Genomic DNA, 14311 nt, shown 5'->3' on the forward strand with positions numbered 1-14311 from the left:
AAAATTAACCTCAGTCTCATTTGGGTCCATTTTCTTTTTGTTTGGTAATTTCTTTTTTTTTTTTAAATTTTACACACATTGAAACAAAAGATCACTTGCATAAAAATTCTTAGAAAGACCTTTTAAAATTCAGGTTCAAGCATCCTTTATCTCCCTCCCCCTCTATACAATGACGCACAGAAATTTTCTACATTATGTATGGTTGCATTACAATTCCACAGTTATGCTGACGAATGAGACTTATCATCCAGGCGTCCCGAACGTCAATTTTTGGGAGCGTGGAAATTCTCAATTTGCCGAATGGAACTCCAAATTTCGCCAAAGGATAATTTTGCCGAACAGAACTCCAACTTTTGAAGATGATGATATTTTTGCCGAATCCTCAGATAAAATTTACCGAATAAGGAAATTTTCGTGAGATCACAGTAACCTCCCATCGGGGTGCCCCTGTCTCAAGATGCAAGTTTAAATATTCAAGCGGTTTCTTTTTGATAACAGAAAGTCGCGAAACTAGTGTATTTCCTTTAGTAATGACCCGCTTTCCAGTAAAAAACGAGCTGATGTGTGCATCACATGACTTCCTTTTACTCCAATTCAATGTCATTTCCCCATAATTGGCAATTTTAATGTGATTCAATAGTTTACTCTCTAAATATCACCAACAATGGCCAAATTAAAGCCAGATTTTTAAAAAAAATCGCCAAAGTTGTCGCCAAGTTGGCGACAAAACTCGCCGACCAAAAGACTGGCGATATATCACCAAGTGTCCGCCAAATTATACCACCACTTGAGTTTACATCGAAATTAACTATGATTTCCCCCAAAAAAGGGGCAAAAGACCCCTTTAGAAACACCCGAATGCAACCAAAAGGAGAGGTGCACAACTAGACCCCACTAAGAGTCTACGTACCAAATTTCAATTTTCTAGGACATACCGTACTTGAGTTATGCGACATACATCCGCGCATACGCACATACGTACGTCACGAGAAAAGTTGTTGTACTTAACTCGGGTAATGTCAAAATGGATATTTCGGGTGTTTACGTTCTTAGGCACTTATCCGCGTGTTGTCGGGTTGAAAAGAAAAACAACATGGAATTTAAGGCCGAATTTTGAGTGAAAATTTTTTCGCGAATACAATACTTCCCTTTTTGGAAAAGTAAAAATTTAAAAGCTTTAAAAATTTATTTAGACCAAATTTTAATCGCTTTTTTAGTGAACTTTGCCCCCCCCCCTGAACATTTTGAGGGGAAGCTCAAGTTTTCCGAATTTTTTCAATAATCATGCCTTGGCTTGAGCATTAACTGCTGCTACTCAACAAATATGATAAAAATCCGCATTCTTTACTCAACAGATAATTTTCTCAAGAGTACCTCATTTCTACAACCCTTCTTCGCGAATATTCTCCCACAAAAATAAGCTCACTTCACTGATCAATAATATAAATAAAAAATGCATGAATATCTACATAATAACCGAAAAAATATAGAGATAGACCATGATTGTATTGCGGCGGAAAGATGCCACGAAAAACCATTTTCCTTAAACCCACAGGAAGCGTTTTTGGAACGACTATCTTCGAATCTTTCTAGCAAGAAACGCTGTTCGAAACGAGCCTTCTGCCGCATTCTCTTCCCCGCTTCGTTTGCTGCGGGGATCCCGTCTTTCTACATAATTCATCCCTTGTAAAATGCACCTTGATCCCTTGAGTCCCGCCCTCAGGGTTGGGGAAGGGGGTCGTGTCTTTGGAGATAGATTGAGGGAGCCTTCTTTTTGCTTATGGTAATTCCCTAGTTCAGCAAAGCGTGCACCGAAAGCTTGAATATTGCACCGCATGTTTGCGAGGGGAGGGGGGTAAAAAAGAAAAGTGAAGTTCTTGTATGGGTTTAACCCTGTGTGCTTTACGCTGTTTTCTTAAAGCATTGCTTAATAAAGAAGCTTTGTGTTTTTGGTTGCAGGATATTGGAAAATAATTCCTGTCTAAGACAACTGTCGTCAGGGGCGCACGAACTCAAAAATTTTTGAGAAGGCAGAAATTTCTAATTTGCCGAATTAACTCCAAATTTTGCAGAATGATGATAATTTTGCCAAATTGAACAAATTTTGCACAATGATGATAATTTAGCCCCATTGAGATCCAAATTTTGCACAATGATGATAATTTAGCCCCATTGAGATCCAAATTTTGCACAATGATAATTTTGCCGAAAGAAACTCCAAATTTCATCGAATAAAGATAATTTCGCCGAATGATGATATTTTTGCCGAGTCATCAGATAAAAGAAAATTGTTTGGAGGTCGCGGTGACCTCCCATCAGGGCGCCCCTGACTGTCGTAATTTACCCATTTGTAGAAAAACAAACTTGAAGTTTCAGTTTTATCATTATAGATTGCAATCCTAAAACCGTTTCATACGAAATTAATTTTTTAAACAGACATCCACTGTCTCGAAAATCATTTCTTGTTAGGAAATTTTATCTTGTCAAAAGTTCCGATAGATTACATGAACATGATGGTAAAAATTAAAAAAAAATTAATTAATAAATAAATAACAACAATAATAAAGCGCAGTCAACTCTCAATAACTCGAAGCCCCAAGGATACGGCTAAAATGCTTTTGTCAATTCGAGTTAGGAGGAGTTCTTACAGCCTTCTTAAGAAGTTGAGACTCAATAAAAATGTTGAGATAAAGCAACACTCGAGTTATAAGGCTTCGATATATCGAATGTTGACTGTATTAGTGTCTAATCTAAAAGAAAATGCGAAGAAAACAAAGCGATCAATTCAAAAGAAAAAAAGATGAGATTTATCTGCTGCGAAAAAGAAAAATAATAATTAATAAATCTTGAAGAGAACCAATAAAAATTTATGTATGCGAAAAAGGCAGACGATGAATTGAACTCCAGAGAATACATTTCATTCACCACTCTGCGCTACCAATCACGAAGGTTTTGAAAAACATCAGGCTTTAGCTAAAGTGATAACAATAAATTATCTTGATTGATCAAAAAAGGAAGAAGCAATATGAAAATTTTTATTATTCATAGTAGGAACTTTCTGCAAATCGTGTAATATTTCGGGTCAGAAATTTAGGCAAAATGTTGCTCAATTAAAACGTTTACCTTTGTGCAGAAAACAAAACACAGTTTAGAATAATAATGAAAGCGCAAATTTACATGCTTAGCGCGGAAAGCATAAATCTTTTTCTGCTTCGAAAAAGGGATTTACTGTAACTATGAAGGAGCGTGAACTTAATGTTTTTGCAAATCAGTACGTTTATAGCGTTGGTTTTACCATTTAAGACGTTGCTGGCTTTGATCCAACAGATTTTGTTAATAGCCGCCTTCCCAGAAATTTAAATTGGGAACGCTTCTGTAGGGTTGTGGACAGGACTACAGAGTCGGAAGGTAAATGATCGACTCCGACTCCGACTGTGACTCCGGAAATTTTAGAACCTTCCACTCCGACTTTTTTACCGCGAAATCAGTCCAATATCCAATTCAGCTTTTCAGAAAAGCATAACAAAAAATTCTGTATTTTCATGTGATAATTCCAAAATATTTCAATTATAAAGAAGCATTAATTTATTTATTTTTATTTATTATTTAAATACACAAATTATTGTCGAGAAATTAATTTAGAAAACGCGAAATGATATAAACTGTTAAGAAATTTAAATGTCTCGTTTTGCGGGAAAAAATAAGCAATCACTTTAGCTATGAGATAGAGAGTCCACCAGAGATAATCATCTCTGGTGGACTCTCAATTGGCCTGCTCCCCCCTCCCCTCCACACACACACAAAGGAAAAAACATTTTAGACAACAGTTAGAAATACAATTTTTATTTGGCTTTCAGAATTTTGTATCTAAAATTGAGAAAACGGGAAATTTCTGCGCAAAAAAATTTAAGGAAATGTTCGGACAGGCTACTTGAAAAGAAATTGTCCCGTTCTAAATGGGATGTATGGTATTTTAGGGGCTGTCCATAAATGGTGTCACACTTTTTTCCCCAACGTTTTTGACCCCCTCCTTTCCCTTTGGAAACCCTTTGTTTTCCTCCCCCTCTGTTCTGCATAAGCCAATTGAAGTAAAAAAAAGTGTGACATCACACTTCTTGTTACCCCTTCCGCCCCGTCATAAAAAGCGACATTTTCACAGACCCCCCACACCTCAAAAGCTTGACGTCATTTGCGGGCGACCTCTTAGTCCTGTAGCAAAGGCTCAGTTTTGAAAGACATTATGAATTTCCAAAAATGAAATTATGTCTAAATATTCATTTACTGTTCAGACCATTTGAAATAATTTTATATTGAGAAGAAAATTGATGATGGTAAAAAGGAAGATTGTTTAGTTCTGGAAGAATTTTCTTGGTTGAAATATGAATTTATTCCCACTCCACTGATGTACGTTTAAACAAATCGCAGTACGTGATTCAACATGGTAATTAGACGGAAATAGAACCGCACTGTCATAATCCACTGGACACGTTTCAGGAACCTGTAGGTATCAGTTACCAAGTTCAGGACGTTGATATGACATCTGTTACTAAACAGAGCGCAGATGGAGTTAATTTGCGACATTGTAAACCTCAGTTTAACGCACCCGTTAAAGGAAGTGATTTTGGACTTAACACATATGACATATTTAGATAGTTTTTTAAAAATCGATTGCCATGGGTAGACTGGCGTGGTCTGCGATCGCCGAAAGTCCGTGAGCTAGGGCGATTGCCGAGGCGATTAATTTTAACATTCAAGATCGATCAAAATACCGTTTATTTTCATTTTATCATATTCATAATAGGAAATATTTGTTCACAAAAATATTATGTAGATACGAACCAATAACAATATCAAACGGCCAAATCGTAAAAATTTGGAAAATTGTTGATGACAAAAATTTTCAAAATTCAATGTATTTTGTATCACCTAATCTCCTGGCTTATGTTATCTACACCTAACGATATTTCCAGATAAAGCTACTATACTGCCGTGGGCAGGTAAAGGGCAGTAACTGCAAATGAATCCCTTTTCTTTTCCTTTATGCATTTTAGTCGCCTATTGTACGTTAGCTTTACTGCACACAAGGCCCGACTAACTAAAAGTGAGGACCTAGGCCCATAATAATTTCGAGGCTCCTTGAAGACTGATTTTTTGGGGGCCCCTTTGTCAAGAATTATGAAAATCGTTTATTATGTGCATTCATGAATCCACTTCGGGGCATCTCATAATTTGTGATATGGTAAAGTCGCTACTGGTGGAATTAATAAAAATTATCCTTTAAGTAAATTCTTTTTCAACTAAAAGATCGTTTTTTTTTTAAAATTATTACTTTAAAAATGCATGTATTTTTCGTGTAGTTGTAATGCTATGAATAATTATTTAAGTAATTTGGGGTCCCTTAGGAAGATGGGGCCCCCGGCCCAGGCGGCCTGTGCGGTAATCAGGCTCTGACTGTACAAGCTTGCTTATTTGGCTTCCGCTGAAAAAAAAAAACACTAAAAAAAGTTCAATTCCAACATTCCCAGTTACTTTCCTAACAGCAGTTAATATTGAACCCGAAACGCATTTTTTCACATATCTCAAAACCCCATTTCTGCAGCATCATTAAATCAATCATGATATTTATCAACTCTTATAAGTTAACCACAAACAGGATTTTGATGGTTTTCTTCGAATATGGTTTTCAGGGTTTGCCAAAGTTCCAGAAAACTACATTTTTTTCTCAATTCTGTACCTCAATGCCAGAGCGACGAAAGTCCAAAAAATGCGATTTTCCGTTCAAGTGCATTCTATGTAGAAGTCTATCCGCATCGAGCCATATGCACGTAATTCTTTTCTAAAAAAAAATCCTTTTTTTTTAAAACCAGGGTTAAAAGAGCACGCGTCCCATCCTTTGCATGAGCCAGAAGTTTTCCCCCCTCTCCTGTAAAATTATCAAAATGTGACTTTTGGCTCAGAGGTATATAATTGTTTTAATAACTGTTTTAATGGGATCGTTTCCAAAATTTTAAAAGTATTTTTTTTCTGAAAGAGCATGCTTAAAAATATAGGATCTGACCATTTTTTAAGTAATTTGTACAAATTTAATATTTTTAAAAAATTACTTAAATCGGGGCGCTTTCATTGTTTACGTTTCTGTCGTGTGACATCATAAATGATGAAATGCTATTCAGTGTTGCCATTCACGGGAAAAAATATTTAATTCGCATCTTTACTCAAGTGTATTGGCAACGATATGGTTGATAGCAAGCGTAGAGAGCAATTTTAATTCGCTTCTTGATTATCATAACTTGGAAACGTGGTAGAAGATGCGCCAAATTGCAACATTTCTGAAGTCATAAAGACCACGCCTTATTTTCAAAATCGGAACATTTAAAAAAATTAATTAAAAAATAACTGTTGGGAAAATGAAAATATTTTCTGGGTCCATGTTATTTTTTTACTCATTCTACCAATTTCAGTGACTAAAAGTAATATTTTTGACTGAAGGAAACAACCCCATTGTTAAAAACTCCTCAACATGTCTCCGTCTGTCACTAAAAACCCCGACGGGCCACACTATGGCACTCACTCGCGCCGTGGGTTGGCCATTCTTGTTCTACTTTTTTTTGAAGTGAAATATACGAAAATAAATAATAAATAAATAAATACATGAAAATAAAACCATGTGGCTCAAAGCTATCTTAAACGACAGTACACTCTATGACTTTTATATGAAGTGCTCACTTCCAAAAGAAATCCATCTTCTGAACGAAATTTCCTGCAATAAAATTCTTTCCTTAGAACTTTTCTTGGTCTTGCTCACATTTGTACTTCCAGGGCGAATAGGAACACGAAATCTACTTCCACAATTGTCTTTAAATTACTAGAAGGGTCGTAAAACAAGAGCAATGCATTGCAACCGAAGTAAGCCAATTGAATCAACTTGATTAGGTTTTCAAAGAGAAGTTTTAACTTCAGTCTTTTCCGGGGATCGGAACATAATTTGGTACGTTCTTAGTTTGAGTAAAATAATCATTGATGGTTTATTTGATATGTAGTGTATTAAATAGCAAACTTGAACACATTTTTAATAAATCAACAATTTAATGTTCAGAACAATATTTCTCTTATGAAGCAGAGTTTCCTACCTAAAGGGGTGGGGAGGGGAATATGGCGCTGATTGTTCCGCTAAAATTTTTAGTTAGGGTTGTTTAGAGGGGCATTTTTTCCCTTTTTCTGGGGGGGGGGGGCGGTTGTGTTATTTAGGAGAGGGTGCCCTTACTCTTGGAGGATGGGCATCCCTGCTAAAGTACACATAAAGTAATATTAAAACCGACTCGAGAACTAACTACATTTTGTTAGGATGTTTTTAATTTCAAGTATTATTACACATTTAAAAGAAACAAATATTATACACGTTTTAATTGTTGCACAAACATCGAAAAAATTTCATTGTGCATGATTTTTTACAGGTTTAAAAAAAGGGAGGTAGGAAAAATTCCCTTCCATGTTTTAAAATGAGGCCTTTTATCGAAATTTTAAAAAAGAAAAAAAAAAGATCTTTAGAAAAATTCTTCGAATGAAGTTTGCCATTATACGAAAATACTTTAGCATCAAGTTTAGTAAAAATTAATCAGCACTTATAGAGAAATGTAGAGAGACGAACAGAACAGAAATGACTTCTTGACTTTTGTGGCAATAATTACGTAAAAATTGCAGACGTAAAAAAGTTGAGTAATTTGATGTAACGTTAAAAATATATGGAATGAAGTTTCAGCATAACTTAAGATCATGAAAGAAAAAAGTGGCCTATTCTGGAAGATAACGAAATCACATTCATTAAAGAAAAGAAATATTTATATCGAATTGATAAATTTCATACATTTTCGAAATAAAGGCTCCATTAAGCGGCGGTCGAACAAATGATATCACCCGTTGTAGGGTGAGGGTGGAAATAAGTAAATATCATGGAAATAAATAAATATCAGTTCAATGAACTCGAATAATATTGAAAGTTTTAAAAAAGAGAGAAGGAGAAATGACTCGTAGGACCAGCAAGCAACTGAACATGACAAATTGAGGATGACATAGAATGGAAGAAGAAATCAATTCGGAAATGAAAGGAGGGCGGCTGTCGGTGTCATCAGAATAGGTTTTGGTGATGAAAGACAGCGAAAGATTCATACTTAACGATTTGGAACGGGAATCTCTCTCTCTATCCTTCAATTTTTTCAAGCGCTGGGGGGAGGGGGACATTTTTTACCTATCATTTCAAATCATTCGAGAACGCAAATATCCTCAAATATGCAAGTGAATAGAATCATAGAATCAGACACTGAAGGGGAGAAAATAGTTTTTAAAGCGCAATGTTTTTCCTTTATCAGTGCATAATGTTCGATATTAGTGTTTCAATTGCTTCAAGCGCTGCAAAGTCTTTTTTTTTTTATTTGTCATCTAAAATCATTTCAAAATTCAAAGATCCTCTCAAATATGTAAGTAAATATAATTCAACCATCCAGAAAAAAAATCGTTTTCAACGTAACGATCTTTATCAGTGCAATTAGTTCTGTCTGTTCTTTATCAGCGTATAATGTTCTTTATCAGTTAGTTGCTTTCAGCTCGTTCCAGAGTTAGGAAGTCTTTTATTAACTTTTATTATAGTTGCTTTGTCGTATACGCTTTTTAATCGTTGCCAAAAACAAAAATGAATAATAGTAATTGTAAAATTAGTTGTTCATAAAGTTCATTTCAAGGCTGAGGATTTGCAGTTTTGAAGCTCTAAGTTTTTCGAAAAATGCAGATTTTTGAATATTCACTCTACTCTAAGTCATCAGCTTAAAAAGATTTCCAAGAGCTTTTTCCACCGCGTACTTGCTTATAAAACATTTCAAATCAGTTCAAGAATTCAAAAGATCTTCAAATATGCAAGTACAGTCGAACTCACTTACAACGAGCCCTAATTTAACGAGAACCCGGATTTAGCGAGGATATCGGAAATACTTGGCCGGTATAATGTTAAGTCTGTACGAGCATAACTTGATTTTAAAGAGCAAAAATCGAAAAAAAGCGAGCAATACTTTTGTGGTTCGGAAAATTTCTATTAACTGCCATTTCAGCTTATCCTTTTTTGGTAAATTTTCTTTAACATTCCAAAGTCAACAAAGTTTGATAAATTATGAATCTTGAGAACAAGCGATGACAGCACTTTTTTAAATTTGTGGTGTAAAGAAACATTTAAAAAGTATATATGCGTATAGATGTGTATTCCTCAAGAACAATGACACAAGAAACTCCCGTGTGAGCCGTTGCGAGGACACATTCAGTTTTAGACAGTTCAAAGTGAAATAATCAACTTATTTGGTACTGAACAGTGATTAAAAAGAAAAAATTAATTTGAATTTTGACACTTTGACAATCACGAGTGTGTGTATGTAGGCGTGTGTGTTTGTGTGTGGGGGTATGTGTTTGTGTGTACGGGTTATGTGTATGTGTGTGTAGGCATGTGTGTTTGTGTCTGGGGGGGGGGTATGTGCATGTGTGTAGGTATATGTGTTTGTGTCTGTGCGCAGGCATGAATGTGTGGGTAGTTGTGTATGTGTGGGTGTCTGTATGTATGCGTGTGTATAAGTGTTTGTATGTGTGTATGTGTTTGTGTATGTGTGTAGGTGTATGTGTGTGTATGTGTTTGTGTGTGTGTGTGTGTGTTTGTGTGTGTGTGCGTGTGTGTGTAGGTGTAATTATGTATGTATGCTCGTGTGTGTAGGACATGGAGACGGCTTTCGCTAGAGGTGCAGCATCGTGAGTAGCCCGTCGACGGTGATGGTGCGGAGGGTGGCGGTGTGAAAAATCAAAGGAACGTCAAAAATAGTCAAGTGAGAACAAAGAGCAATCGTGATTGCTCAAAAAAAAAAAAAAAAACAATTATGATGAATTTTTATCATCTTTCTCTGTCTGGATATCTCTCTGTCCGGATCTCTGTCTGCCTGTCTGTCAGGATCTCTGTGACGCGCATAGCGCTTAGACCGTTCGGCCGAATTTCAAGAAATTTGGCACGGAATTAGTTTGTAGCATGGGGGTGTGCACCTCGAAGCGATTTTTCGAAAATTCGATTTTGTTCTTTTTTTATTCCAATTTTAAGAACATTTTCCCGAGCAAAATTATCATAAAAAGGTCGAGTAAATTACTAAGTAATTATAACGTGGAACCGTAACATGGGTACAAGCCAATTGGCGAGAAATTCAGCATACGTTATTTGTAAATATACAGGCGAACCAAAAGACCTTTTAATTTTCTACTACGGGCAAAGCCGTGCGGGTGCCACTAGTTTTTTTTATAAACTCGCTTTTTACTTGCGTTATAACGAGATCGCAGTCCGTTTGCGCTCGTTATAAGCAAGTTCGACTGTACAGTGCAATCTTGTTTATCCGGACTAACTGAAATCAAAGGCAATCAGGATAAGAGAAGTAATAAGGGTAAATAAGTAAAACAAATTTTTGAATAAGCAGATTTATCTTCATTACAACAAAAAGTAATGCTTTGTAACAAAATTACATTGGATCGTTTTGCTTAAAAACACTTCATGTTTGTGAGATACAATTAATATTCTTTGTACGGTCGTTGCAGAAGTTGTACATTTTATCAAAATAAAAGAGACACCGCCAGCTCAGTCATTCCAACCGAGGACTGCAGTTTCGTGCTTATTAGCAGTCATCAGCTCGGCATAGGAAGTGACTGAACTGGAGGCGGAATACCTAGTTCCTCCCCCCCCCACCAGATAGTGTGGCTAAAGAGTAAGCTTGCCAGATTTCTGAAATGTTCAACCGGGACACCGGAATGCTCCCCCCTCCTCCCGTCCCGCATAGCTAGTATTCAAAAGGATACATGCCATGGTTGGTTTTAGAGGGGTGTAGAGGGAAGTTCATTCTTAATGCTATGAATAAATGGTTACTAATTATGAGCCTAAACCAGGTGTAGGAGTGGGAAATAAATAAAACATGACGCAAGCAGATTCATTTTATTTCCTCCTTGTTAATATTTTTAAGTTACTTTGTAAGAAGAAAAACTTTGATTGATTTTTAAAAATTTGAGCAATATTCACGTGCTCATTTCATTGGCTAAAACTTTTTTAGAAAGCCTTCTTTGTTTTTAATCTTGTAGTAAAAATCCTCATAAGCAAATCCGACATGAATTTCACGAGCCAATGTTACCTCCACATTGACTCGTGACTTACAATGTCCCTCAAAGCCAAATTAACGTGAGTCACATGTAATCGTTACTTTACAGGACATAGGAAAAACATTTGTCGGCTCATGCAAAGGATAAGACGCACGCTCTTCTAACACGGGTAAATAATTACAGAGGATTTTCTCTTTTTTTTTTATTTAGAAATACGTTTGCATGGCTCGATGTGGACTAGGATTCTACATACAATGCAGCAATAAACTCAAATTCGCAATTTTTGGACTAACGCTAGCCTGCCTCTGGAGGTACAGAAATGATAGTTATTATTTTAAATAATCCTTCACAGTTTTATTATTATTTTTATACTTTGTTATTCTTAGACTTTTTTGGTCACCTGTAATCAAATTTAACTTGAAGTAAACCGGTCGGGACACCGGGATTTTCTGACAAAATCCCGGTGATGACTGTCCAGTCAAAGCGGGGACGTCTAAAAAGCCTACGAAGGAGTAAACTTTGAAGACATGTTATTTTACTTTTGTAGTGTTCGAAGAAACTTGTTTCATTTCGTTCAGGTTTAAAACTTTGCTCTCTCTCTCAAAATTCTCTCTTGATTTTTAACATCAAAACAAAATAAAAAGCATCATATTTTGTTATAACTTTCAACATGGTCCATAATTTTTGGGACCCAGAGGCCCGGCCTCGTGACAAATTAATTCCTGATCAGTAATTAATATTTTCTCACCAAAATTCTTACCTTTTACGCTTGAAATTCCTGTATGGAATACGGACATCAACAGCAAAGCAGTCTGTAAACAAGCCGACAGGAACCTCGTGGTTTGAATTCCGTGCGGACTGGAAAACATCATCGATAACTCACGCCGAAAAAAACGACAAGAAGTATGAAAAACCTTCGCACCATCTGTAATTTCCTTCGAAGAGGAAAAAGATTCTTTAGCCTTCCATTCCGAAATTTAGCAAATCACATCGTCGTAGAAGTTCGACTCCGAGCCGGCGTCACATGTTTGGAACGTCACTGTCGTAAACGAACTGAAGATTCCGGATGAAGTTCGCGCGTTTGGGAAATGGCTGTTGGGTTACCGGATGAAGAATCTCGTAGTCGCCAAGTGATGGGAGATTTGGCGCGAGAAACTGGAGAAGATTCTTGAGGCGGAAGATGGAATGATGAAATGCCTTAGAATAAGAAATATTAGTTTTTTTTTTTTTTTTTGAATGTCCATTTCATTTTCTTTTTTGCTTATTTATGCAAGTTTCATTATTTTGCTTATGTTTAGTTAAGCATTTAGTTTTTTTTCTTGCTTATTTATGCTAGTTTCTTTTTGTGCTATGTTTAGCTAAGAACTTCTTTTCCTTTTTTGCTTATTATGGAAGTTTCTTATTACACCTGTTTTGTTAAGCTTTCTTTTTCTTTTTTGCTTATGTTCGCAAGTTTCTTTTGTGGTTATGTTTAGTTAAGCTTTTTTTTTTTTTTCATTTGTGCTTTTGTTTAGTTCAGCATTTATTTTTCTTTTTTGTTTATTTATAAAAGTTTCTTTTTGTGTTTATGTTTAGTTAAGCATTTCTTTTTTTCCTTTTTTATGCAAGTTTCTTTTTGTGTTAACGTTTAGTTTATTCGTCTTCTTTTTCGCTTACTTATGCGAGTTTCGTTTTGTGCTAATGTTTAGTTAAGAACTTCTTTTTCTTTTTTGTGTATTATGAAAGTTTCTTTTTGAGCCTGTTTAGTTAAGCTTTCTTTCTTTTTTTTGCTTATTTACGCAAGTTTCTTTTGTGCTTATGTTTAGTTAAGCATTAATTTTTCTATTTTACATACTTATGTAAGTTTCTTTTAGTTAAGCATTTCTTTTTCTTTCTGCTTATTTATGGAAGTTTCTTTGGTGCGCGTGTTTAGTTAAGAATTTATTTTTATTTTTCACTTATTTATGCAAGTTTCTTTTGTGCTTATGTTTAGTTAATCATTTCTCTTTTGCTCATTTATGTAAGTTTTTTTTTCATTTTTGCTTATTTATGCAAGTTTCTTTTTGTGCTGATGTTTAGTTCAGCATTAGTTTTTCCTTTTCGCTTATTCATGCAAGGTTCTTTTTGTGCTTATGATTAGTTGAGCAAACTTTTTTTTGTGTGTGTGTTAATTTTAAAAACATCTTTCTGTTAAATGTGAGACCACGTTCTCCAAAGTCTTAAAGACAGTGATCACAGTATTACAGTTGTGTCGTGAAGTAACATTTTAAAATTAAAAATAATTTAAACGACAATGACTATTGTTGTCTTATGTTTCGATGATACAATTTTTCTCTTTTTAAATCTCATAGTAGTTAATAAATATGTGATTGAAGGAAACGTTGCGCCACAATTTCTGTATTTAAACTAACCTGTCCATAATTTTATAGTTTTGTTGTTGCTGTATTATAATTTCTTGAGTGATAAATGCACAGTCAAGTGTCCATACTTGGAACATAACTTAACGTGGGACATTTTGTCGAATTTTGTTTTAGAGCTTGTACACCTGTCAGTGTTCTACAAGTAAGAAATAGTGCTACAGGATAAGGAAATACTCGTAGTTATCTTTTGAGGATATGTGAGTTAAACTTTAACGCTTGTCAGATTTATAGGTCAGTTAAATTATTTTGAACATTTCAAAATATAATATGGGGTCTGTCCACGGTGATTGACGTTACAATTTGACTCTATTTTTAACTTACAAATTCAGCGCTGTCTTGAAATTAAATTTTGTTTCTTCTGAAATTGATCGAAAATATCATGATACGGTACATCACTGCCCCCACACGTGTCTTCAGACTTGAGGAAATTTTTTTGTGTGAAATTGAAGGGAATAAAAAAACGTGACTGATGTTACGCAGGAGAGACATTCAGAAAATTGACTTGTATACAATTTGAAATTCTCTTCAAACTAATAACGGAAAATCTAAACAGATTTTTTCCCCTTAAAGTACAAATTTTAGACTTGATAAAAACACTTTGTTTTATTGCAAAAACTTAAAAACGGAGAGTAAAAAAATTATTTAACACCCGTGACTGATGATACAAAGATTTTGTGACTGCTGTTACATTTACAATAAATTGCTGCAATTATAAATTATTTCTCCTTAAAAATGAAATTAGCACATGTTTTGTT

At 35.1% G+C, this 14311-nt stretch overlaps 1 protein-coding gene across 1 annotated transcript in view; it reads right to left on the bottom strand.

Annotated features, from left to right (window-relative positions):
- Nucleotides 1-12157, bottom strand: part of LOC129224640 (BMP and activin membrane-bound inhibitor homolog) — a 55589-nt gene extending 43432 nt beyond the window's left edge. The window contains exon 1 of the mRNA XM_054859123.1: nucleotides 11918-12157. Coding sequence (XP_054715098.1) covers nucleotides 11918-12029 — 112 coding nt within the window. The 5' untranslated portion in view covers nucleotides 12030-12157. The remainder of the gene's footprint in view (nucleotides 1-11917) is intronic.
- Nucleotides 12158-14311: the final 2154 nt, after the last annotated feature.

The sequence above is a fragment of the Uloborus diversus genome, chromosome 6, assembly GCF_026930045.1.
Source record: "Uloborus diversus isolate 005 chromosome 6, Udiv.v.3.1, whole genome shotgun sequence".
Lineage (NCBI taxonomy): Eukaryota > Metazoa > Arthropoda > Arachnida > Araneae > Uloboridae > Uloborus > Uloborus diversus.